Source organism: Dicentrarchus labrax, unplaced genomic scaffold (assembly GCF_905237075.1).
Source record: "Dicentrarchus labrax unplaced genomic scaffold, dlabrax2021, whole genome shotgun sequence".
Lineage (NCBI taxonomy): Eukaryota > Metazoa > Chordata > Actinopteri > Moronidae > Dicentrarchus > Dicentrarchus labrax.
Window position 1 is genome coordinate 9972316 of NW_026136704.1, and position 24758 is coordinate 9997073.

A 24758-nucleotide genomic window follows, 5' to 3' on the forward strand; every position below is an offset into this window, starting at 1 on the left:
ATTCCAGTAGGAATCTTCTGTGAGGTAGCAGCAAGGACTGGCCATCAGATAGCTTGTAGTTTGTACACTTTGGTTTTTGTCTGTATTAAAAAAAAGTGAGATGCCATCTAATCTGTTTCCTTGTTTCCAGTATTCATGCTAAGCTAACATCTGCTTGCTGTAACCTTATAAAGGACAGACAAATATGAGATTTGTATTAATCTTCCCATCAGACAATCACCAAGGAAGTGAATGACCATATTTATTCCAAAATATTATTTTCCCAGCATGTTGACCTGGGTTACTGGAGGGCAGGCGGGAGTGGCGAAACAAAAGGAGACTTAGTACATGACAGGGAGAAAACCAGACAGGGTGAAATGTGAGACTGGGAATTGGCTTTGTGAAAAAATCTGTGTGAACTTTTTCTGTATTATACCAAGACTACGATCTTTCCCTAAAATGAATCCAGTGCTCTGAGTTCCCAAACATAATCATAAAAAGTTTGATAATGCATGTTTTACTGCGAGAAAACGTATTGCAAGATTGCATATTATGGCAGAAAAATGAAAACATCAATGACATTATACTATATAATAAAAAAACAATAAGAAATCTTCAATCTCCCTTCTAAACAAAATTGCTGCTGCAAATTAGTTGTATATGAATGCAATTTAGGGGAGACAGGGTTGAAATGCCTAGGTATAACAATGTGAATTGTACTCATATATATGTTTCTGTTTTCATTTAGGCATTTCAAATCTTCCATAGTGTTCCTCAGAGTCAACTATCAAAGGAAAGTCAATCACACAAATACTCACCCAATAAAACACAAGAGAATGTGTACAACAACATCTGGCTCTGTTCTAGTTACAGCTGATCCAAGCAGGATTTAATGAGAAGACCACAGCCATATGGCAGCTAATATCACAGAACCAAAAATGGAAAATCGATTCTAAAAACATTTGTGACATTGGCATGTTTTTTTCTTAACCCTTCAGACCCTGTGTCCATTACAATGGACGTCACTTGACAGGGGCTTCTTTTTTACTTTATCTATTTAGGTTTCCATTCAAGCAGGATGTGCTGCACTGGAGCTGCCAGATGTCTAGCATTATGTGTTGAGTATTTAATATAACAAAGGAATAATTCTGACCTCTAAGCTTTTTTTTAAAGAGATAAATGTTTAGTGGGTACTCAAAATGATATATCAGTTTCAGTGTGTATGTTATTGCTAACCAGTGATTGAGAATCTGGTCTGTTGCTGCTTCGTCTATATGAATCCCACATATTAGTTGAGGTAAGGGTGGTTTCATATGAGATTTTCATCCTGAGTGTGATCTATCGCCAGACTTTCCACTGAGGGAGTGAAGCCAGCTGCAGTTATACGCATACGTTCAACACCTCTTATATTCAATCAGGAGGATTGTGCCAAAAAGTGTCTGTAATGGAAATGGAAGTGATGGAAATGTCATGAGTGGTGGTGTCGGGGTATATGTGAACACACACACACACACACACACACACACACACACACACACTGGGTGCAGCTGCTAACCCAGGACTTACATGGAGTTCTCTGCCTGAATGATGATGAGTCTTTTACTCCTCCTTACTCCCATCCATTTCTGTCTCTCCCCCTCTCTCTTCTCCTTCTTCCTCTCTTCCTTCATCCTCTTTACTCCTCTCCTCTCCTCCTTCCCCCTCTCCTCTCCTTCCTCTCTCCTTACATCCTCTCCTTTCCTCTTTCACGTGTTCCTCTCCTCTCCTTCTTCATCCTCTTTTTCTTCATCCTCTCCACTCTTCCTACATCTTCTCCACTCATCTCCCTCTTACTCTCCTCTCCTTCCTTTATTTTTCATCATATCCTCCTCGTGCAAAAAAGTGGAAGTCAATTTTGACACTGCTGCTTCCCTACAACGGGACAGGACCAAAACCTTAATTCTCTTTTCCACACCCAGTGTCTTTTCCTTTATTTTCTTTAAGTCCCATCTCTTCTTTCTGCATCTCTGCTCCTCCCTCTCTCCCTTTCTGTCAGCCCAATCCTCTCTCTCACCATCTTGCTGCCACTTTGAACAGGGAGGGATGTGGTGAAAGTATTTGGAGAATTCCTGCTGACCAAACCAACGCTGCCTGGCTGCTGTCTCTCCTCTACAGGGAACAGCTCTACCCAAATAAGGCTGGGCTTTTAAACTAGACGTGAGGGGAAGAGACGCGCAGACAGGGAGAGGGAGCTGCTGAAAGGCCAGTGCCCTTTTAAGGATGAAGTTTCCTTTTTTTCCTTCCCTACTCTCCCTCCTATTTCTCCGTCATGCTCCCTCCTTCCTCCTCCCTCCCTCCCTCTCTCTCCCTCTGTAGACTAAAGTGAAGTCATCTTGCCTCATCTGCTCCTTTTAAGCCGGCATTTTTGAGAGGGAGGTCCCTGCGAGGCATATACAAACACTCAGTCAAGCGTCCACACTCACCCCACACACTGCACTAGTAGCCAGCAGAGAACTGACCTATTCCTTCACACAGTGAGTATACTTTACTTTTATTCCTCTAGATATGATACAGCTCCTGAACTGGATTTGGGACAGTTAATCCCAAAGAAGTGGCAGGTGGCTTCTCAAGAGGGCCATCACTTTATAGATCCTTCATTCGTCAGTCATGTTGAGGCCTTCCTAGCCTCTTATAGAAAAAAATATGTATATGTGTCCTTCATCTCCTACGTTTCACTATAAGGTTACAATAGCAGAAGTAAGAGAAATGTAGTCATTCAAAGGTCCAATGATGCAGATATATACACAGATACACACTGAGATGCATCTGCACTTCACCATGAGTTAAAAAGTTGCTGTAACATGAGAATATTTAAGATTTCCTTTCTGTTGATTATGTGAGTATCTTTTGTTTGAGTTATATCACATCCTGTGTGGGTGATTATGTTTGTAAGAATGTGATCAATCAGGTGTTATTCACTTCTTCAACATAATAATCATCTGTTAAAACCTGCTGTTTTGATATGGAGTCTGGCCAAATGCAAGCCGGCTGCTTTTCATTTGGATTTTCCACAATAACCGAATTGTGACAGAGGATTGTCTCATTGCAAATGGACTCACTGTTTATCCTTTATGTGATTCAGATGTTATTTAATACATTTTCCATGTGAAGCCTGGAGAGGAGAAGCACAGAGGTGAGCCAGACGATGTTGCATATCTCTGTCAGTGTGCTTACTTTTATTTGCACAAGCAAATGATCCACTGCCATACATGGGCTTTGGAAGCATGAGAGGTAGTCATACTTAATGATGACAGAGATGCAGATAAACACATTTAAACTCCAAACTTTCATTGTGAACAGGGATGTTTCATAACAGAAAACATATGTGATATCTTAAAGCTTGCTGTGATGTTTAGACTGAAGATCACAAGTGAATTATGAAAGATGGCAGCACACCCAGTGATTCCAGTAAAACCAGGCTGGCAGTAACAGAAGGGAAGTACCAGTGGGAGCAGCAGCAGCAGCAGCAGAGGCAGATAACACTATCTCTACTGCCAATCCTGTGGCAGCACATAAACACAGCAGAACACAGTAGTACATAAAGCCAGGAACTAACCACATCCGTGTAACAGTGCAGGGGCTCTAGCAATGAGCTGAATTGGACGGCACTATCTACACTTCAGAAATACATCAGTTGAGACACACAGCAGTTATAAAGTTTGTCAGAATAATCAGAACCATGAAGCGTCTTGGCAGCTGTTTCACAAAATTCTTTCAGTGCTCATAAAAGTCCGGCAAGCTCAGACTAAAGCAGCAGATTTCTGTGCAACTGGCATAAGACAGAGCCATGTAACAAAAGAGCTCTGACTGTGAGGGTGTAGTTAACCTATAGAACATCGGCTAGCAGTAAGAGCATCGTTCAACCAGATGACTCCCCTGACACCAACATAACTAATGTCTAACAGCTCTATACTGAAGGATAAAATTGGTTAACATTTTATTTGGATAGTCTGCATACAGATAGTTTAAAGAGTATTAGTAACATTTCAGCAGTTTATTAGTTGAGATTCAACAACTTATATTACACCACTGTGGCTAAGGTTTGGTATGTTCATGTTGCAGGGGCATGTCCAGAGGGGGAGTCTGGTGAAGCACTGGCCACCCCTGAAATCTGATTGGCCACCCCAAGTGCCACTTCATTATCTTTACCTCTTCCACTGTCCACTGTAGTGGGCTCCGTTTTAAAGCTAGAGAGATGAAACTAGACATGTTCATGGTACCAACAATGTCAGGCTACCATGTTGAGAAGGGGGCTAAATCATGCTCCAAAGGGCTAAATTAGGCAAAATTATGGCAATGGAAAAACTGGCATGACATTTTCACTAACAAGCAGACATGCCCATTTTATGCAAACCCTTGTAGTTTTTGGGCAAAAATGCATATGGTATATATGTGTTATTTTTTGCCAGTGAATTTGAATATTTCTGCATACTTGGGTCCCTAAACAGCATTAGAATCATATAAATTGGGAATATATATAAAGCTGAGATGCATATTTCATGCCACCCCTGCATAAATCAGTGCCCTACTTGTGCCACCCCAGTCAAAAAAGTCTGGAAAGGCCCCTGCTTTGTAGCGAAGCAGTGGAAATGTTACACATACTTTTTAAATTATTTGTAGGCAGGCTATCCAAAAAAAGCATTACCAAAAATTGTTACAGTGACTGTTAACTGAACAAGTCCCCGTCAGTTTCCTACCAAATCATTATGTGGTGGTTAGCTGGTTAACTGTAGAGGAAGCAAGGCCACATGACGGCATGTCCCCTCAGGCTGCCACAGTTGCCACAGCCCTCACACTGGTTTCCTGTCCTGGCATTAGGCAGGTTTACCATGGTAATGGAGAAACAGAGCAGGAAAAACACAACTGGATCTCTGGAGAGATGGATGGAGGGAGGAACAGAGGTGATGAAGTCATGTTTGTGGGAAACAGACTTTTGAAAGGAGGCCTTTAGGCTTTACTTTACTTTAAGTCTGTGGTTTTATCCTATTTTTGATTCCCTGTAGTAACTATTGTTGCAGCAGCAAAAGTTGATTCAGCAGAGGTGGCTTTTGAACTACCAATACCAGTAATAGTTGTACTAGCAGCAGCAGTACTTTTACCACTGCAAAAATAATTTTAGTAATGGTATGATATGTTTCAGAATTCAATGTAGCATCCCTTGCTTGATACTAAAATGCAGTTTTACAGAGAGTTTGTTACAGAGTGTGTTTATGTTACAGTATACGTCAAGTAAACACTACTTTAAATACTCAAGGAGAAGCAGCCAGATAGCACAGAAGCTTGTTTAGCAGATCGTCCTGAGATATTGGACCTGGGCCGGATCCCAAGTAAAACACGCAGGTCCCAGGATACACATAAATACCAGAAATAGAGACCAGGACCTAATGGACTTATTTAACCTCCAAAAATATTATGTGATCTTTGAATGGTTGTCATGCAGTGCACACATACAGACTGATACAGGACAGAACTTGCTTCTCTTCTCTTTTTTTCTCTTCTCTTCTCTTTTTTTCTCTTCTTTTCTCTTTTCATCTCTTCTCTTCTCTTCTCTTTACAAGACACAAGAAGGCATTGAGTGCACAATGTGGTGAACATAACTTCTATTTCTTTCCCTACAAAAAGTGCAGTGTGTATGATTTGCAATTGTGGTCCAGAGAGTAGTTTATGAGGCTAAGAACTAGAGGCCAATGGAAAAAGAAGAAAAGTTAACGGCATACCAGACAAACATTACTCTATAATAATGATTATATAATGACGCATATCAGTGAGAATAACAAAGAGTATGAGTGTGTGTGTATGTGTGTGTGTGTGTGTGTGTGTGTGTGTGTGTGTGTGTGTGTGTGTGTCTGCGTGCCAGAGAGAGAGAAAGGCAGACAGACAAAGATAAAATATAGTATCTGAACTTGTGGTTGTATGTAAGTGAGCGTGTTGCCCAGCATGTGTGTTTGGTTCCTTGCGGTCTGGACAAGCACCACAGGGAATGCAAAGAATATTAAACAGGGTTGGTGGTAACACTCTGCGGACACTCTGGGCAGGGATCCATTAATGCCGTTGGCACACAGACTCTAATATGCAGACATGCAGTATATCTTTTTGCAGTGGTGGAACAAGTTTATAAATGCTTCATTTAGCATTACAAAAAAATACTTCCCTTAAGAGCAGCTATTTTATATTATATAATGTTTTTATTATAACAATGGACACAAACTCCAAACAGATAAATTCATGCTAGTAAGTTCGCCATATCATCTTTAAAAGGTCAGAATATGCCAGCATTGTGTTCACACCTTGTTTCAGCTGTCATATTGCAGGTTTAAGAGTGTTTTCTGTATCTACAGTTTAGGGGATTTTCATGACCTCAGATCAGTCTAAGACAAAAAGGATGGAAAGGGGAAAGGAAGGTAGGATGCAAGGGAGCAAAAAAAGAAGGACAGAAAAAGAAAGAATAGAAAGAGAGATAGAATAACTTCTAGTATTAGCCAAATACTAGTACTAGTTACTGTCCCTGTCCGTCTATTAGCTTGTATATTGTAATATGACAAATTAACTTGAAACACAAAAAGTCAGTCCAGTCTTGGCCGATCGTGACATTCTGTCACTTGCAATAAAAACTACAACCAGTTGGAAAAATCCAGTGACCAATGGAAAAAGACTCCATACACTTAACAATACACAATAGGGTTGTGTATTGTTCACAAACAGAAGTTTATTGTTGCCCTTGATAACAACATTCCCCATCCTGTGCCAGAGATGAGCCTCCTCCAGTCAACTCCTGGGTTTGACCTTTAACATTTGAACTTTGAACCTCCCCAGGAAAAGGAAGTTGAAGTGACCTGACATCAAGATGGCAGCAAAGGTTGGATGGTGCAGACAGCACTTTGATATGGGTTTCGCACTTGGCTGTTGGCCCAAAGGCAATACAGAAGCATAAGGCAAAAAAAAGTGCTGGCAATGATCTATGTGCTGACAGAGGCGAGGAGGGAGAGAGAGAGAGAAAGTGTGTGTGTCTGTTTAAGGAAAAATTATGCAAAAAAAAAAAAAATCAGCTGGCTAATATAGAGCTCCCATTGTACACCACTTTGCCTCGGACACAGGTACTGATAGGGCTCAATGGTGTGCATTAGGAGACAGCGCTGTTAATGCCACTGTTCTGAGAAAGGTATTTCAATTAAGTGCTGAGCATTTACGCTTATATACACGCTTTTGACCTGCATGTCCTCAATGTTTGTATTGGTGTATGTACAGTATAAAGATATGTAAATAATGTTGGTGTGTGTGTGTATTTAGTAAATATTCCTTCCTAGATTATTCACATAGCTATGCATGTTTGTGCATACAGGCTACATCCAAATACTACTGCATTGTGATGTGAGTGTTGGATATTGTTTGTATTGCCTAAAACAACCATTTCGGACTTAAAGGTAGTAATACTGGGATTTTAACACACAAAATAATAGTTTAAAAACTCTGTATGTTGCCATGAACATACACACTGCTGTAAATTGTCAAGATAGGAGGAAGGATGAAGGAAGAGTGATACTGGTGAAAACCACGTATTATCACATATACTTAGATTTCATTCTCAGTCCAGAGATCATTTTTTACAACTTGTTTTCTTTGACTCTACTTTGCATCTCTGTGTCTCCTTACCCACACTGCCGTGCTCACCCATCTCCCTTCACTGTCCATCTTCTCTATCCACCTCTCTTACTTATATCTTCCCCCTCCCTCCATTTCACGCTCACCTTTCAGGGAGCTGGCATGGCTAACAAAGGACCGTCCTACGGCATGAGCCGGCAGGTTCAGGATAAGATCGACAGCAAGTATGACCCTGAGCTGGAGCAGATTCTGGTGGAGTGGATCAGCCGTCAGTGTGGCTCTGGAGTGGGAAGGCCAGAGCCAGGCAAAATGGGATTCCAGACCTGGCTGAAAGACGGATGTGTAAGTGCAAAGCATCAGTTTGATCACTTGTTTTTTCAAGCTGTTATGACGTCCTAAGGTTAATTATCTTTACTTCCATGTTTCCCCTTCCTTAACTTCTCTTCCACCATCCCTCACTCCATCTTGTCTCCCCAGGTTCTGAGCGAACTGATTAACAGTCTGTATTCAGGAGACAAACCTGTGAAGAAGATCCAGAGCTCATCCATGGCCTTCAAACAGATGGAGCAGATCTCACAGTTCCTCAACGCTGCCGAGAAGTACGGTGTCACCAAGACTGACATGTTCCAGACCGTGGACCTTTGGGAAGGTCAGAGGGGTCTCATGGTGTTCATTCCTCAGTTACTGCAAACCTTACAGTGCACAGGAAGTGAAACATCATAATGTGACTGATGCAAGGTTTAATAATGATAGCTGTATGTGTGTTTGTTGGGACAGGTAAGGACCTGGCGGCGGTGCAGAGGACCCTGTCTGCTCTGGGTAGCTTGGCCGTCACTAAGGATGAAGGCACATACAATGGAGACCCTAACTGGTTCTTCAAGTGAGTCCATTATTGGAAACTATTTTATCTAACTGACTTCTGACTAGGAATTTAGTCTTAATCATTTAGTGACATTTTCAATAATTCTTTGCAGGAAAGCACAGGAGAACAAGCGAGACTTCAGCGATGACCAGCTGAAGGCGGGCAAAAATGTGATTGGCCTACAGATGGGGTCCAATAAGGGAGCCAGTCAGGAGGGCATGAGCTACGGAAGACCCCGACAGATCCTGTAAAATCACTGTGCCACACATACCCAAAACCTCTTCAGCCCCTTACACCTCCTTAGAGCCCGTATCCGGTCCACTACAACCTAAAACCTTTTCTGCTTTAGAATTTAGTTACTTTCTAACAAGTGCCCCCTACTTCCTTGGTCCCAGAATCCCTTATGTAGATGCTTACGCTGGTGACTATTGCAGAGCTCACCATGCTTAGTCCTCCCCACTGCAGATAGGACCAGTACAACTGAATGTTTGGAGTCTTAAACCAAAATTGTAACCATAAAAATGACCAATGCATTGCCTTGGAGGCAAAAACACCAAAATGACCGTGTGCCAAAGTTGCCTGCTCCTTCCTTCTACTTCTTCTACGTTTAAGAAATGGCACTCATATTACAGATAACTGACCAGTTTCATCTGCCACTTCCCACAATGCTACGCCTGCTGTATCAGCGCCAATATTTTTGTACATTGTCTTATTAAATAATGACTTTAAAATACATGTCTGAATTGACTTTGTGATTCTGGGTACCTCAATTTGATCATCCTGGGAAATTTGGGAATCAGGAAAAATATCATTATAGACTTGATAGTTCCTTTATACCTATATTATATACTCAAATGCCTCTTTAGGGCATTAGAAAAATAGTTGGGACAGAATCCATAGTCCTGTGTGGACAAATGCATCTCTTTCATTAGAGTTGCACTGAGAAGGGACCTCTTCACAGACAGGAACAACTACAGCGAGCAGTAACTCTTTTGATGTACATATGGAAACGTTACCATAGATTTAACACAGACTTCCAAAAAAAAGCATCATCTGGACAATTTCTCCCTCCTGGCAGTTCAAGTTTGCAGGTTTGGAGCTTTTACATCTGAAAGGTGGCACACGTGCACGTGTTTCAAAAATGTTATAGTTAGTCTTAATGCATTTTTGCTGTTTTAAATTAGTTGTAGTTGGTTATAGTTTTTAGCCATGCTATTGGCTTGGTTTTGGAAATTAATATGTTGCTATTTAGTTGCTAATACTTTTAATGTTTATGTCCAAATACCTGCAGATCTAATGAGAGTCCAATCGACTTCAGCTGTACTACAATTAATTAATGTGAGCATGCTAACAGGATAAACTAAAATGGTGACAATGGTAAACATCACCAGCTTAGCATCATCATGCTAAAATCATCAGATTATCATAGTCATTAGTTAGTATTAGTTTGCATGCTAACGATAGCTTTTAGCCCAAAGCATCACTGTGCCTATGTACAAGCAGTCTTGTTAAACTCCTGTGGGTTTTACAAACTTCTTCTGCCATTTTTATCACTTAAAGGTACATTTCTTGCTACAACACACTGAAACCTCTATTTTCACACAACTGTAATTATGTAATAATGACACAATAGCATGAGTATGACTGATTCTGTAAGTGGGATTTTGTGTGCATCTGTGCTAAAAGAACCATCTAAGAAGATATTACGTCAGTCTTTTATTTTCATCCAGATCACCTGTGACTTGCACAGCAAAACACAGTTTCCAACTTCACTCCTTTACATAAAAAAATTAGAACTCTTTAATACATTCTTAAAAACATCTTGTATAAATCATTAAACAGAGCTGATATAATCTGTACAGCAGGCACACACTGAGTATATATTACACTTCATTAAAAAAATACATATATAAATCCCAAACTTGAAAATCCCACTTCAAGTATTGATCAGTAGTTGGTTGATAACCCACAGATAATAACCCCAGACTTAACAGTAAAATGCATCAAATAACACCTCAAAAATAAATCAGATTCTTAAAAACATCAGTTTGTCTTGGAACCTCAAATATGAGGACACGTTTTCAAGGAAGACCTTGCATATTGCACATCCACTCACGTCACAACACACATCCACACACACACCCACACCCACACACACACACACACACACACACACAGCAAATCCATACCTTCCTGTAGTTTTATCTTTCTCTTGGTTTAAGTACCTCACAGGTGTTTGAATATGTATCCCACAATCTCTAAGCTCAGTTCTTTTCTGGGTAAACATTTACATACAGACAAGCCTGTATACACACGTTCACACATGCAAACATGCAACTGTACTAGGACATTAAACCCTGTTAGGTCCCTTTCCAGTACATGCTCGAACCTAACCATAATCCTGATGGGAAATGGCGCCCTGGAACAAACAAAACATCCTCACTCACAGATTTTGGTGATTTGTTTTCTCTACTTATGAGGACATTTGAGGGCCTGATGTACATAAACACACAGATTTTCATAAAAGGCCACGTGTTTGGGTCTGCAGACACAGACAAAGAGTCTGCTCTTCAGTCAAGTCCATCTGCAGTCCACAATGTGACCCCCAACCACCACACCTAAGGTTGACTGGAGGCTGGGTGGGTGGGGAGGAGAGGGCTAAAGCCTGAGACGTCTCATGAGTACAGACAGTGAGAGGTTTTATACCCATCACTTGGCTCAGTACTATGTTCCCGGCCGCTCTCCATTTAAAAGCGCCACTTTGGCCTCTGAGTCCAGCACTGCATGCAACTCCAGCCCTGAGTCCCACTCGTCTTCCACCCCGAGCTCCTCCTCTACCGACACCTCTTCCACTTCTCTGCCTCGGCGCCCCCTCCTGGCCCGGTGACCTTCCCGTCTCCTGCGCAGGCAGAGGAGGCCCCTGAGGTCCAGGTGGGCCAGTGTGACCTCAAGTGTATAGTAGAGAGACCAGAAAAGAGCAAAGCAGCCCAGCAACAGGAGGAACTGGAGTGGAGGACAAAGGAGAGAGAAAGAGGAGGTAAATCCCAACGGCAGAGCCACAGGGTTCTCTAACTCACTGATAGATGCATGTGTGGATGACAAAAAGCATGAATGAGCATAAGAATGGCTACAAAGAAGGGAAAATGAGAGTGAAATAGTGATAGAAAACAGGTTGACAAAGTTTAAGCACTATGAACTTATTATTCCTTCATGGTTTGGTTGAAAGAATAATTTGGAGAATATTCCTTTTTAACCAGACTTGTATAAATGTTTTTTTTCATGTCTTATAAAGACAGTTAGTGGGATGAGATTAGCTTAGTTTGGATCTATTAGTGGATGTCTACAGGACCTATTAGCATCTTTGCTAAAAGATTATTTAACTTTTTTTTGCATTTTGGAAATATTACATTTAACATTTTAACTTCACTTTTAAGCCAGTAATCACTGTCAAATGTTAGTTTTTCACCTTCATTCAGGTAGTGAATCTGTTTTTTCACCACAAATTTTTGGGTTAAAATGTCAGGTCAAATATTGGTCATATGGCTATACATAAATATCTAGGGTTCAGGTCTGCCAGTCTTCATGAAACAGGTATAACTTGAATGCAGCCTGAGATGAAGTGTTGCTGAGGCTTAACTCAGAATAGGTACTTGTCCTCAATAGATAGATAAGATACTGTATGTTTCAGAAACAGCAATTCTAAAGTGGTCAGTTGTCTGTTCCTGTGAAAACATTTGTTTAAAAAGTTATGATGTTTTCTGATTTCAGAAAATGCATCAAATTCCATACCGTCCCTGTGGGGAATAAAACTCTTTTAAGTTAGTGAATTCCTTTGAATCTGAAAGAGTGAAAAGAAAATGGTCCTGGCCTCTCTGGGTCTGAGAGAAGATAAGACAGACAAACATGTGGTGTTGGTTCTGGACTGTGCACAGTTTACCTTGAGGCTGTTGGAGGTGAAGGGGCTGACGATCTCTGGAGGGATGTCCAGGCCTGGGGGGCAGGGCAGAGAGAAACTGCTGTCCAGATACTTGCCACTCATAGCCTCCTCCACCAGCCTGTCAATCAATGCACAGCCAATCAGCAAGCAGAACATCTTCGTATCTTTCATGTCAGTAAAAACACTGAGCTAATCTTTCATTCACTGGATTCAGGTTAGAAGTACTAGATATGATTCATTGAGTAAGACACAAGAAAATGGAAGCTTATACGTTAAAGACACAACAACAATTATATGCAACATATAATTAAAACTGGAATGAAAACCACAAAAGTCCAGGAAAAACAGCCCTAATGCACCAGGAAGGGAACAAAACCACATTCAATAAAACAGATCATCTCAAAACCAGACGGCTTTACCTCTGTCGGTCCTTGACCTCACTCGCGGTCATGGAGGATCCATACAAGGTCAACGACCACTGCTTCAACACTCCCACACCGACACACTGCTCAATCTTCTCTTCTACAGGAGCAGAGAGAAGGGTCAGTGTGTCAGTGTGTGGCAGGTGAGGTTCATGAGGTCACAAGGAAAACAACGTAAAAAATACCATACAAGAGACAGGCATGTGAGTGTGTGTGAAAAGACATTCCCATTGCATTGCTGACACTACGCAGTATTTGTCAATTTGTCAGTGTGTGAGCAGTGTCTTACTTTGGTCTGATATCTTGAGGGTGTACAGCCCTTTAGCTTTCTCTCCCCAGCAGCGCACAGTGGAGAAAGTCCAGTCCTGGTAGCCTGTAGGGTCTCTGTGTGACAAACACAAACTTAATTAGACTGCAGTTAAAACAAATGTTTTGACCATAGCTTAACATCTGAGGTCCTGTTATATATGATCATTTCTTATTTGCTTTTGTAGCTAGAATACCCAAGTTTCCTGTACTTAGTAAATTAAGAAACTGAACTCACTCGGCCTTTAATATCTACTAATTTAATGTTTCATTCTTCTTAAAACGATACTTATGCATGGGTTTGTATGTGCGTACCTGTCGATGGCACGACGTGCCCCGATGACTGATGTTATACCACTGGGGCAGACTAACTCAATCTCCAAATTGCCACGGCAAGGGTGGGTTATCGTCACGGTAACAGCCACATGCTCCAGTGTCTCCATTCCAGACTGTCTCAGGTCAGCAGCGGAGACTGAGGGAGTGGAGAGAGCAGCTTAGTGTGTGTGAGTGTGTGTGTGTTGACCATTTCCTAGATTTATGAGGGTATTCATGTGCCTGTAAATGGGAAAATTTGATTTCTCATTAAAACAAATGAAAAACATATTGAAGAATATGTGAAAAATGTAATTTAATAAGGTTACTGCAGATTTCTCCAAGTTAAATTAGAGACTTTTTAAGACATTCTTAATACTACATAGTATTAAATGCAATTTAACACCTATCTGACAATCATACCGGCCAAAGTATGAAAGTATGATGGAAAGCCAGTACATACGATATGGCCTGGAATTATTCATTATTATATTATTTTTTTCAGTACTTCCCAAAAGATAGAACTAATAATTATGTTTTTTTATGGTCCTACATAAAACTGACACTTGCCCATAATGAGACAAGGAGCTTCTAGTCACTATAGGTAGCAGTAGTGACAAGCAGTGCATGCTCTAGGTCTTAACAGCTTTTCAAGACCTGCAAATACTCTGTTTATATTTATATATACCCTTATAAATATAAGGGTATATATTAAACATTCTTTAAACCTATAATGTGGTAATGTAAGAGCTTAATTTGTTCATCTTACATGACTATGTTGCACATTAAATGCACATGTCATACAGAGAGAAAACAAGCTGCTAGCTGAGGAATACAATAAGGGGAGACTAAGGTAGTTAACTAGGGTGTCATGGCAATTTAAAAATCTATTTTCCATCAAAATTCTGGATCTTTCTTCTCCACTTTCTCTCCTTAAAGCTCTTATCGGTCAGTCAGGAGACCACCTCTCACCCTCCCACTGCAAGTGTCTGGTAATTTCCTGGTATTTCCTGGGCTCTGACTACTAATGAGCCATGGTGCTCTCTGACCATGTAGGGCTGCATACATCCTCGGGGCAGGGACGGACGCAAAGGGACGAGGGAGCAAGGAGTGTAAACAGAGGTGTGGAAGGAAAGACAGAGTCAGGGTAGAGAAATGTAGGGCAAAAAGAGGGAGGTAGAGAAAGAGGCAGGGGAGAGACGGTCAGGAGATGGAGACAAGTGGAGGAAACGCACTAAGAGGGCGAGTACAGAGGATGTGAAATAAGGTGGAGGCTGAGTGTGGAGGGGCAAAATATAAGGAGAAAAAGAAAGAAGGGGCTGCATAAACTCTCTCCCATCCAGAGGCTTTGTATCAGTAATATACTCCAGACGTAGATCCGTATTTCTTTGTTGAAGGAAGAGCAAAGAACAGCACTGAAAACATTTCTCGATGGAAAAGATTATTTTGTGCTTCTCTTGACTTGCTCCTGACTTCAACTCTCACCTCCCTGTCTGTCTTCTGCTCTGTTGAGCTCAGTGTGCAGGGGCTCAGCTCCACCCGCAGTGAAACCACCTTGTGAAATTGCACCAAAAAATGGCTAACATATTTTCATGACACTTTGGAGATTGTGGTCTCTCATAAACAGAGGAACACTGAACATTACACCTTACTCAATTTATTATGGCCAAGCTATAGGAGACCTCAGGGTGTGAGAGGGGGGGCTGTTAAAAGGGACGCAACCATAGAGAGGGAGGACGTGGATGAAGGGCAGGTAGTGAATTTGTACCTGTCATTTCTTTCTGCACTTGCAAAGAAAGATTTTTGAACAAAACGAAAGAAAGAAGACAAAACATTTATAAAAAACCTTATAAAGCATGCTTTGTCAACAGGAGAGGAGAGATTTAGTGCTGCACATTTTGTCCTCTCTTGTTTAGGTTTTTCCCCTTTCTCAGAACAAATTCCAGCCGAATGCTGAATGTGTCACTTTTGTTTTGTTTAAACCAACTCACAATCTTTCTCCTTTGCTTTCCTTCACATCAGAATATCCCAAAGCCTCAGCTCTTCAGTGGCATGACCATCTGTACACACACATATATACTCGTCTTTCACTCACTCACACTTGTACAACTGCTGCATCTTTTCCTAAACCAATTTAACTCCCCCTCTGCCAAGAGCTGGACTGACAGTACCATGGGGATGTGACTCGTCATTACTAGGTCAAAGCCAGTCACTGTGTGCATGTGCATAAACACACATCTGTGGCGACTGTGTTCACATGGGAAGCAGTTTGAAATGATTAAAGGGCAGTGCATTAGCCAATAAGGCAGCCAAAACACATAGAAACTACAACAACAAACACTGCTGAGTAGCATGACAGACAGACCTGAACTCTGTCAGTGACAAAAAGCCTGTCGGCGATTTGACCAAGACTGATTGAACAGAGGATTAAATGACAAAATGTGTATTATAGTAGTTTGAGTTGATTCAATTTCTTTTTGAAATTAAGCCCAGACACATTTGGTAAGTCTGTCAGCAACTCTTTGCTTTGTCCTTAAGAAACTCCTGTTGCAACCCCCCCCCCCCATACACACACACCCACGCCCACACACCCACACACACACACACACACACACACACACACACAGAGGCTGTGCTCCTGACTGTGACGAGGCCATAAAAGAGGGAAGATACAGATCAAGGGAGGAGTGCAAAAGAGGGAGAAGGAAAAGTTTCTGTCTGCTAGAATGAGGTCACCATGAGCTTATGTGAAAAACTGTGTGTGAGGGAGAAAAGGAAAGACATATACAGACAGTCGAATATAAGCGAATCAGAGTGGGGAGAAGGGAAAAAGGAACAAAAGCTACTAAGAGCGGTTGTAAAATACAGAGACAGATTGGAGGGGGAGGGGAATGAAAAAGAAAATGAAGGCAATCTGGAAAACTCTCACCCAGTATTTCAATGTGAACGCAGGAACACACAAACAAGAGAACATTACCTAATATGGAGAGGCAGACTGACTGAGCAGCAGGCAGGGAAGGAGGGAGGGAGGCAGCTACGTAGTGCAGTGTGTATACTCAACAAGCAGCTGGCCAAAACAGAGCTGAGAGAGTGAGAGAGGAGCAGACAGTGTTACCTGTCCAGGTGCGGATCAGCGCATCGGAATTAACTGGGATGGATGCGCCCTCCTTCAGGACTGAGCTCTGATAGGACACAAGGAATGGCACCGACTCCCATACCTGAGAGAGAGAAGAGACAGAACTTTGGTTTCTGGTGCTAGCTTGTGGTGGGAATTATACAATCATGTTTGTAATTTCCTGGACTCAATTATTAATTATTACAGAAATAATTAATAGATGAATTGAACATTTAAATGGCTAGTGGTTGCAGCCCTACCTTTGCAGCATTGACGAGTCTCCATGCATTTAGCAGACCAAAGCCGTGCTGGTGGCTGTGAGTAAAACCGGCTCCATTCATCTTCCAGTCTGCACTGTCATCACACTGTTAAAAGAAATACAGAGATGTAGTGAGCTTTAGAGGGCCCAGTAGTTATCCGGGCTACTTTATGCAGTTCAGCTATACTAACTGGCTGCTGCAGATATAAGAGTAGTATCAACCTTCTCATCTAACTCCTGATAAGAAAACAAACAATCATATTAGCCACAATGATTTTGTTATTCCTATGTTATCAGTTTTATTCTCCTATCTAGCACTATTGCTTGGAAAGGACACAAAACCGCTAACTGAACGAAATGAGACATTATCTGAAATACAACAAACATTACACACCGGTGATGTCAGTACTGTTGAAACAATTCAGTTATTATTAATTTATCATATTATTTGATAACTGATTAACAATTGTAAAAGTAATTTATGAAGCAAAATCATTCTCATTCCCTAACTTCTAAAATGTGTGGATTTACTGCTTCTTTCTAACATATGTCTATCTTCAGGGTTTGGACTGTATGTTGGACAAAACAAGCAAATCCAAGAAATCTGAACACACCTTTGCCTCTGTGAAATTGTGATTTAAAAAAAACATATATTTAACATAACACACAATTATTTAGTGAAAATAAACGGCAGATGAATCCACAATGAAAATAATCAAATAATAAGTTCAAGCATTCGTTTAGGTTAAAGCTACCCAGTCGAGTTTTTGACCACCAGAAGTGCTATAGAGCAAACACAACGGCAATGCCATACACAGTCCTGCTGCAAGTTTCTGCACTGTTCTGCACGACAGCTGGTGGCAGTGACTCAAAAGAAATGATATAATGCAGAATATGAATTAATTAATTCATTTTAATTGTTGAAGTTTATCGGGACGGAAATTCGTTTAACATTTGTATCTATTTACGTCTTTGCATTGATTTTATATGTAACTGGCCAACCCGGGAGGGAAGTTTACACAGGCCTGTATACAGTAATAACTGATGCAGTAAGAAGTTTCATCAGGCCTACCTTTGTGGCGGTGAAGGTGACAATGTGCTGGACATCCCTCCAGCTGAGACAGGGACGGACCTGCAGCATGAGGGCCACCATTCCTGCCGCCAGGGGAGCCGCCGCAGATGTACCGGTGTGGCCCTCTGTACAGCCCGTCCCCTCCTGCATGGACCAGTCTGACGTCACCTGCAGAGACAGACAGATGGGTTGAGTGTGGAGGATACGACCATGGAGATTCATGTAAAGAATAAACAGTGCCAAGGCGGTAACCGCTCGGGCAGGAGGCCAAACACAAACACCCACATACGAAAGTATACATTAACACTTGAGTGAATACAGGCACATACTTGACAAGGTATATCCAACAAAAACTAAGTCTTTAACATTAAGGTTCTATAACTAAACTAGCAGCAAAAAACTGTTCATCAGGCACCAGCATCATGGAGCCATCATTGTAAAACAACATTTGCTTTAATGCGGGTGGCCAGAGTTCAATACTGTTTTTGTACAGGGTTTAAAGCCCTTGGGGAGATTCAGCTTTTAAAGAGATGAAAGGTAGAAAAGATAAAAAGAGTAGGCAAATAAAAATGTATATACACAGAGAATGGAAACGAAGAGAAGTTTAAAATAATGACGTTAATGTTTGACCAAAACAGAGGTAGGAGAGGAAGGATTTATGGAGAAGATTAACTTTATGAGCAAGCAAAAAAAGGCCAATATAATATTGGTTCTACAGCTCTGTCTCTCATCACTATGTGTGTGAGATCTAGTAGACAGTCAAATTCATCCATATGCAAAGCGGACAACTGCAAACATTCCTCCTATGTCTTCCATGTCCACCACCCGCTGCTACACACATTAGGGACAGCCTGCCTGACAGAGGGACTACAGCGATGTGGGCTGAGGAATTCCCAGCCCATCCGTGTTTACATGAGGACGACATGTTGGCTTTTTCCAACAGCTGTTCGGGCCATGTAGAAGCTCTGGAGCTAATGTACAGTGTTGTGAATGCACTGGGTTTCCCAGCAGGGGTTGTGATGTTCATCCGGAGCAGCTGTCTATGTGGTGAGAGTACACAAGCATCATCTGGAGACAAGTTATGTACCTCAACATGCTACACATTTGTGTTGTGAGTTTCAACGTCCATTAGTAAAGGGGCGCATTAAAACCTGAATCTTTTGGGGCAAATGGTTGACTCTATAATCTATAATCATGATTCATGTTTTGGTTAGCCACAGTTATTTTTAGGGCTCGCATAATCAAGAATCCCCGACAAATCAGTCCATTGAATAACCTCAATCAATCAGCATTTAAACCATCTATAAGTAATCATAGAATTTCCCATCTTGTGACTTTTCCAGGCCCTGTGATAAACACTGTGATAAAATACATTTGTGAAGGCAGCTGTTCTTGGTTGACTCTAAATGGATTCTCCAGAATAATACACTAATAGGCAGTGTGTGGTAAGCACTTGGCCTGTGAGTATACTGTGGTCAGTGGTGGATCTGTCTTTTCCAGAGAGCCAACCTTGGCTAAGCTCTTCTCCCCAAGGCGATGACATCCCTGGTCCAAACTTTGTTGCCATGGTGACACCCGCAAACAGCGGCAAATAGAGGTCAGCTTCAATGGGCCCTTACTTCTGTCATCATTCGTCATCCTTTCGGATGAAAATAGTCTCTGCTTGTCCTGATGTGGAGCTACTCTTTGCAAGCTTTCAAACATTTGTCACAATAAATTCTAAATTCTAAGTTTATAGATCACTTGAAATCCTCTCAGAGTGTAGAATATGGTATCTGCAGGCTTCAAGAGAAGGTCCAGACAAAAAGGGAATTCACGTGTTTTTTCCTACATATTGTACAGCTCAGTTATCAAGGTAATATCAACAATTTGAGTCTCTCCTTAAGATGAGCAGTAAAGAGTCAGACTGTGTCTCCCATGGAGTCCCACTGGAATCAGGTCGAGACTTTTCAGGTGGTTAGAGAAGGATTTCCAGTTTTCATATCAGCCTAAAAAAAACAAATCACTACTGGCAAACACACCAAAGTTTTTTGAACCAAACCAAGTAGGTTAGGTGTGAAGGCTGCCTGATTCATTGTGGTTGGACCAACTCCACAGTATGATGACATCATCTTTCATGTCTTTTTCCAGCTTTGGGTAGGTCATCATTGACTCCCTGCTTTCCTGTTGTTCCTTATGCTACTATTAATCCATTCTCTGGTATAGTCATCATTTGTGTGTGTGTGTGTGTGTGTGTGTGTGTGTGTGTGTGTGTGTGTGTGTGTGTGTTGTGGTAAGACCTACAATGCTCCTTAGCTGCCCACCCCCGCTGCTGAAGGTCACAGCCAGCATAGATGCACACTCCTCTGCATAGAAGGGCATCTTGCCTTTCTCATCGACTGCTCCTGCAACACACACACGCGCACACACACACACACACACACACACAATATATAATGTTTTCTTATGTTCACATGTCCACACCAAAACCACAATTGAACTTACAGAGGCACACACAGACACACAACTCTGTATCTCACCGACTGTGATGGTGTAGATGGAGTTGGCGTAGCCGTCATAGTTGCAGTTGTCATTGTATTGACCTCCATTGCCACTGGCAACCACAAAGATGCTGCCGAAGCCTTGTCTGCCTGCAATCACCCCGTGCTGCAGCGCCGCCTGTGGAAGAAAAATAAATTGATGATGATGATATGATAAAAATAGGGAATATTATACTTTATGCAATCAACAAAAGGACCCAATCAACCAAGTGAAAGCACTGTACTTAGTGTTTTTATACATGTCTGCACCACATTGTTGTAATGTACTGCCCCCTGCAGGACAGAAATGGTAGCCCACACAAACTGTCTTTCTCTTACCTTGCCCAAGGGATGGGGTCCATCCACAGTATGTCCGTCATCATCTGGACCCCAACTAGAGCAGACAAGAGGCTAAATCAGAATCCAAAACACTTTCACAATGAAGTATTATGGCACTGCGAAATTACCCAGGAAATATAGCCACACAATGCACCCCTAAACATCTGAGATATTTGACTTTTTATAAAAGCTACTTTCCTAGAGGAAATACTTCAGGACCAGAAAGAGACCTGTTTGTTACCTGCAGCTGTAGATGTCATTGACCTGGTAGTGCTTGTTGAAGGCTATGGCCTCCAGGCTGTCTGTCAGCGGGCCATCCAGAACTCTGATACCTGAACAGAGCGAGAGATGTTTCACCACACACATTTACCCAAAGTCTCAGCTTCTGACTCAGTGGCATATGCAGTTCCAAATGAAAAAATCTTGTCTGTACCTGCCACCTTGCTGCCATAGGCCACCCCTACAGCACAGAAGCTGTTGTTGGGAACAGCTGCAATCTCACCGGCACACCGCGTCCCATGGTGGTTGTCGCTATGGACATCCGGGTGGGGCATGGGGTCTGGGTCGTTGGAGTTCAGGTCATAACTGCCCTCTGGACTCTGAGAGGGTTGAAAAATGATTGTTGGAAAACATGTCTATGAGGTGAGACACACAGTTCATAGATAAATAGCAGGACATATTGACAATCCATTGATCATACAATGGAGCCACTGGTTGACTTACATAGTTGGGCTTGATGTCCTGGTGGGTGTGTTCGACCCCGTCATCTACCACCACCACGGTGACTCCTCGGCCAGTGATGTTGCGCTCCCACACCCCTGTTACGTTGATGTCCATACCCTTATTGAGGTCATTGTGCTGCAAGAAAAAGGAAGAGTAAGGAGAGGATGAGATCATCAAAGGGGAAGGGATTCAAATCATTGACCAGTGCAGGTAATTTTAAAATCCCACAACAAATAAATCTGAAGGGGGCTTAAACGTTGCCCCTGCCAGCCACAGTGGACTCTCACTGAAAAGTAAATTAAAGCACAAAATAGCTCCTGACTGGCTGCCTGCTAGACTAGTTGTACATAAAGTGCTAGTGTTGAAGAAAATAAATAAATAAAATCAATGATGACTGTTACATGCAGATTCATTTTAAGCGCTAATGTAGGGCAAGACTAGTAAATTAGTCTTGCAAGAAAGTAACAAAGATACACAATAGTACAGATTCTCACCAGGTGCCACTGTTTAGGGTAGCGGGGATCGTTGAAGGCCATTGATCTCTTCGAGCGGCTAAGCACTCTCTCCTGGGAGTGCCACAGGACATGAGGGTGTGCTGCCAGGACGTCCCCAGGATGGACACTCTTGCTCCAAACACCAGCCAGAAATCCAGTTCTGGGCTTGACAGAACAAAGCAAGTAGTGGCCTTCCAGCTGTCCAATTTGGCCATGGTTCTGCAGCCCAGCCTGCTCTGCTACCTGGGATGGAGAGAATAGTGATGATGAGTACAAATTTAACTGGGACAACACTTCTAAAAGTGGGCAACTTGTGTTTTTCCCCTGACCTAGGCAACTTTAAAACAGATTAGATGAAACTTCTGTGATCCCTGCAGAGAAATGGGGTTGCTGCAGAAAATAGGGTACAAATGGGGAGCATTAAACATAAAGCCAACAACTAAAACACATGTTGGCTTTAAAAAAAAAACTAAATGACAGTTTACGTCTTATGACGTAAGAAACAAGGCCATACCAAATGTGTCATTCTCCCAAATCACAGTCTCTCACAATCAGTACCAAGTAAACAGATAATGTAGCCCTCCAAAATTCTGTCTAATTTGGAAAGTGTCAGAACATATTTCTTCTTTATAGACGAAAATATCAGCAGAAAGTGTTCAGGAAGTTTTGTACCCTGCTGGCTATAGCATCCAGGTGCACAGAGCTCTGTTCACCATCTTCTTCCTCATGATGTGGCCCAGCATGGATCCGGACAGCCCAGGACTGACCCAGGCCACAGGACGGTGACGGCCAAGGTGAGGGAGGAGAGGAGGAGGAGGAAAAGGGAATCGATGGGGCAACGGAGGGCAGGAGGGTCAGAAGCAAGAGGGTGAAGGAGGACAGAAAAAGGAGGATCAGGAACGTGGGAAAATATGGCGTTGCCATGGCAACGCAGGGCGACACAAGGGGTCAATCAAGCAAGCCCTCCTCATCTGAACAGCAACCTGGACGTGAGACAAAGACAGGAGAAAAGAAGGTGTTGTTAGTAGTGAGAACAATCTGAGAACGAGTGGTTGGTTACTTATCATCTGTGTGCTGCATTCAGAGAGTATTTATTACATTCGCAGCATCACGCTAACTGGACGCCAGTTCAGAGAGCTGTGGCTGCAGCACATTCGATTAACGCTCCATGGTTACATTGAAGCTCCTGCACTGACTACTGTGAATAGACTTTCACACATGAATGCTATTCTATTAGCACTGTTAGCCTAGAAAATTAAATAACAGAACACACATACCCCCGAGTTCAAGTGAAACATCATAACATCGCTTAGTTTCCCTCCCTGCATGCAGGATACTTAACCTGTGATTTTAGGAGAGCAGCCAATGCAAATTCAAAGTCTACCTGGAGCTAAAAGTGAAGCAGGATCAACCTGTTATTCCCAAGAAGAGCACACGCAGCAAATTATACATGGCAGATTCATTATTTACCCAGAAACCAACCAGTACACCTGTTGTGGAACACTACCTGACTCCAGGTTTTCTGTCTGTCAATAAATGGGGGTAATTTACCTAAACAGTTTTATTTTGGGACATGCACCGTGTGAGCCTGGGGATCTCTGGCCCCGAAGCAGCTGCCTGCTTTGGCCAGTTGGTAATCCAGCCTTGACTACAGACTACAGACTGCATTCAGTGCAAGTAAATGTAAATATAATAATCTGTCAGTTAAGTATTTCTCCTGGTAGTCAAATAACCTGACTCTGAACACTCAATTAAACAGGGGAATGATAAGATCACAATGAAGTCATCTAGATTTCAAAACTGCCACACACACACACACACACACACACTGAGCTGGAATTAAATCTTAAAAGATCTTTTCAGAGAACACTAGTTTTTCCAGTAGGTTTCTTTATGAAAACGACCCATTAAATCAAACAATTCAAGCATCACATCCAACGCCCACCTGTCCTTGAACAAAACACCGAACCTCTGCCAGATGCTGTGGAGGCAAATATCTGTCCCTGTCCATAAAATAATAAAATAATAAAATAATACCATACGTCCATATCATCAGAAACACATAACGTTAGATGGTAGTGTTATCAACAGATGGCCCTTCAACACAAACAGCAATAGCTCCAGACTATAATGCCATTCACCTACGTGTGTCCTTTTCATGAGGCATTTGATATGTGCTCGAACTTGCGGTCTCTGCTATAATCAAACCTGTTAAGCTCCATGGACAGCTAATGTCAGCTAGCTTTCAATTTTGCTGATTGCTTATTTTCTATTTAGCCAGTACGCCTGCTAGCTAGTTGGGCAGCTAACTGAGTTTAACGTTAGTCATTTAATGAGCGACGGGGACAACGTTACAGCTGTAATAAAGTAAGTAACGTTAACATAACGTAACAAAGTGAGAACAACACGTTAGGAGTGAGACTCGAGTTTCAGCCGCAGCATTGTTGTTGTCATAGTAAGTTAGCTTTAGTGTCCGGACGCTAACTAACGTTACTGAGATCGTTGTTCTTCAGTGAAATATGACAGTACGAAGAAGTAACCGCGGTAACCTATTGCGACTATAAAGTGATATCTTACCTTTCCACTGAATTTATTTTGCTCATCTGCTCTTTGTGTCATTTATGAGTAATGTTAAGTGGAGCTTGTCATCTCATTTCCGTAACATACAAGTCTCAACCAATACGTACTACGTCATACACTTGTGACGCAGACGTCCGCCTGCGTGCCAGATGATTGGCCCAGAGCCATAGCGGAACAGTATCAACACAGTAAACCCCTGAC

At 42.0% G+C, this 24758-nt stretch overlaps 2 protein-coding genes across 4 annotated transcripts; one reads left to right on the forward strand and one right to left on the reverse strand.

Annotated features, from left to right (window-relative positions):
- Positions 1-2325: 2325 nt before the first annotated feature.
- Positions 2326-9210, forward strand: tagln (transgelin). Of its 2 annotated transcripts, XM_051397083.1 has the most exons (6): positions 2355-2492; positions 6832-6874; positions 7771-7959; positions 8095-8266; positions 8395-8497; positions 8592-9210. In XM_051397083.1, the coding sequence occupies exons 2-6, from the start codon at positions 6863-6865 to the stop codon at positions 8728-8730; spliced, it is 615 nt and encodes a 204-aa protein (XP_051253043.1). In that variant the 5' UTR covers positions 2355-2492; positions 6832-6862; the 3' UTR covers positions 8731-9210. The 2 variants fall into 2 exon arrangements, with proteins under 2 accessions (XP_051253044.1, XP_051253043.1); XM_051397084.1 differs by lacking the exon at positions 6832-6874 and having other exon boundaries at positions 2326-2492.
- Positions 9211-10182: 972 nt separating this feature from the next.
- pcsk7 (proprotein convertase subtilisin/kexin type 7) lies at positions 10183-24706 on the reverse strand. 2 transcript variants are annotated; one of them, XM_051397079.1, is made up of 17 exons: positions 24555-24706; positions 22650-22960; positions 21978-22220; positions 21484-21618; positions 21194-21359; positions 21002-21092; positions 20761-20815; positions 20422-20560; positions 20186-20286; positions 17903-18070; positions 16832-16936; positions 16572-16674; positions 13460-13616; positions 13128-13222; positions 12836-12938; positions 12417-12534; positions 10183-11482 (listed from the first exon to the last, which is right to left on the reverse strand). In XM_051397079.1, exons 2-17 carry the CDS (start codon positions 22899-22901, stop codon positions 11204-11206), a joined length of 2310 nt encoding a protein of 769 aa, XP_051253039.1. In that variant the 5' UTR covers positions 22902-22960; positions 24555-24706; the 3' UTR covers positions 10183-11203. The 2 variants fall into 2 exon arrangements, with proteins under 2 accessions (XP_051253039.1, XP_051253041.1); XM_051397081.1 differs by having other exon boundaries at positions 11472-11606.
- Between the last annotated feature and the right edge of the window lie 52 nt (positions 24707-24758).

What these genes read in the sequence shown, in the direction of transcription:
- tagln (XM_051397083.1), top strand. An exon ending in GACCGTGGACCTTTGGGAAG is followed by an intron (nt 8,267 to 8,394) that starts GTCAGAGGGGTC and finishes TTGTTGGGACAG; the next exon opens with GTAAGGACCTGGCGGCGGTG. An exon ending in GACCCTAACTGGTTCTTCAA is followed by an intron (nt 8,498 to 8,591) that starts GTGAGTCCATTA and finishes AATTCTTTGCAG; the next exon opens with GAAAGCACAGGAGAACAAGC.
- pcsk7 (XM_051397079.1), bottom strand. Translation starts at nt 22,901, where the DNA reads ATGGCAACGCCATATTTTCCCACGTTCCTGATCCTCCTTTTTCTGTCC. An exon ending in GACTCGTCAATGCTGCAAAG is followed by an intron (nt 16,675 to 16,831) that starts GTAGGGCTGCAA and finishes TCTCTCTCTCAG; the next exon opens with GTATGGGAGTCGGTGCCATT. An exon ending in GCTGATCCGCACCTGGACAG is followed by an intron (nt 13,617 to 16,571) that starts GTAACACTGTCT and finishes CCACTCCCTCAG; the next exon opens with TCTCCGCTGCTGACCTGAGA.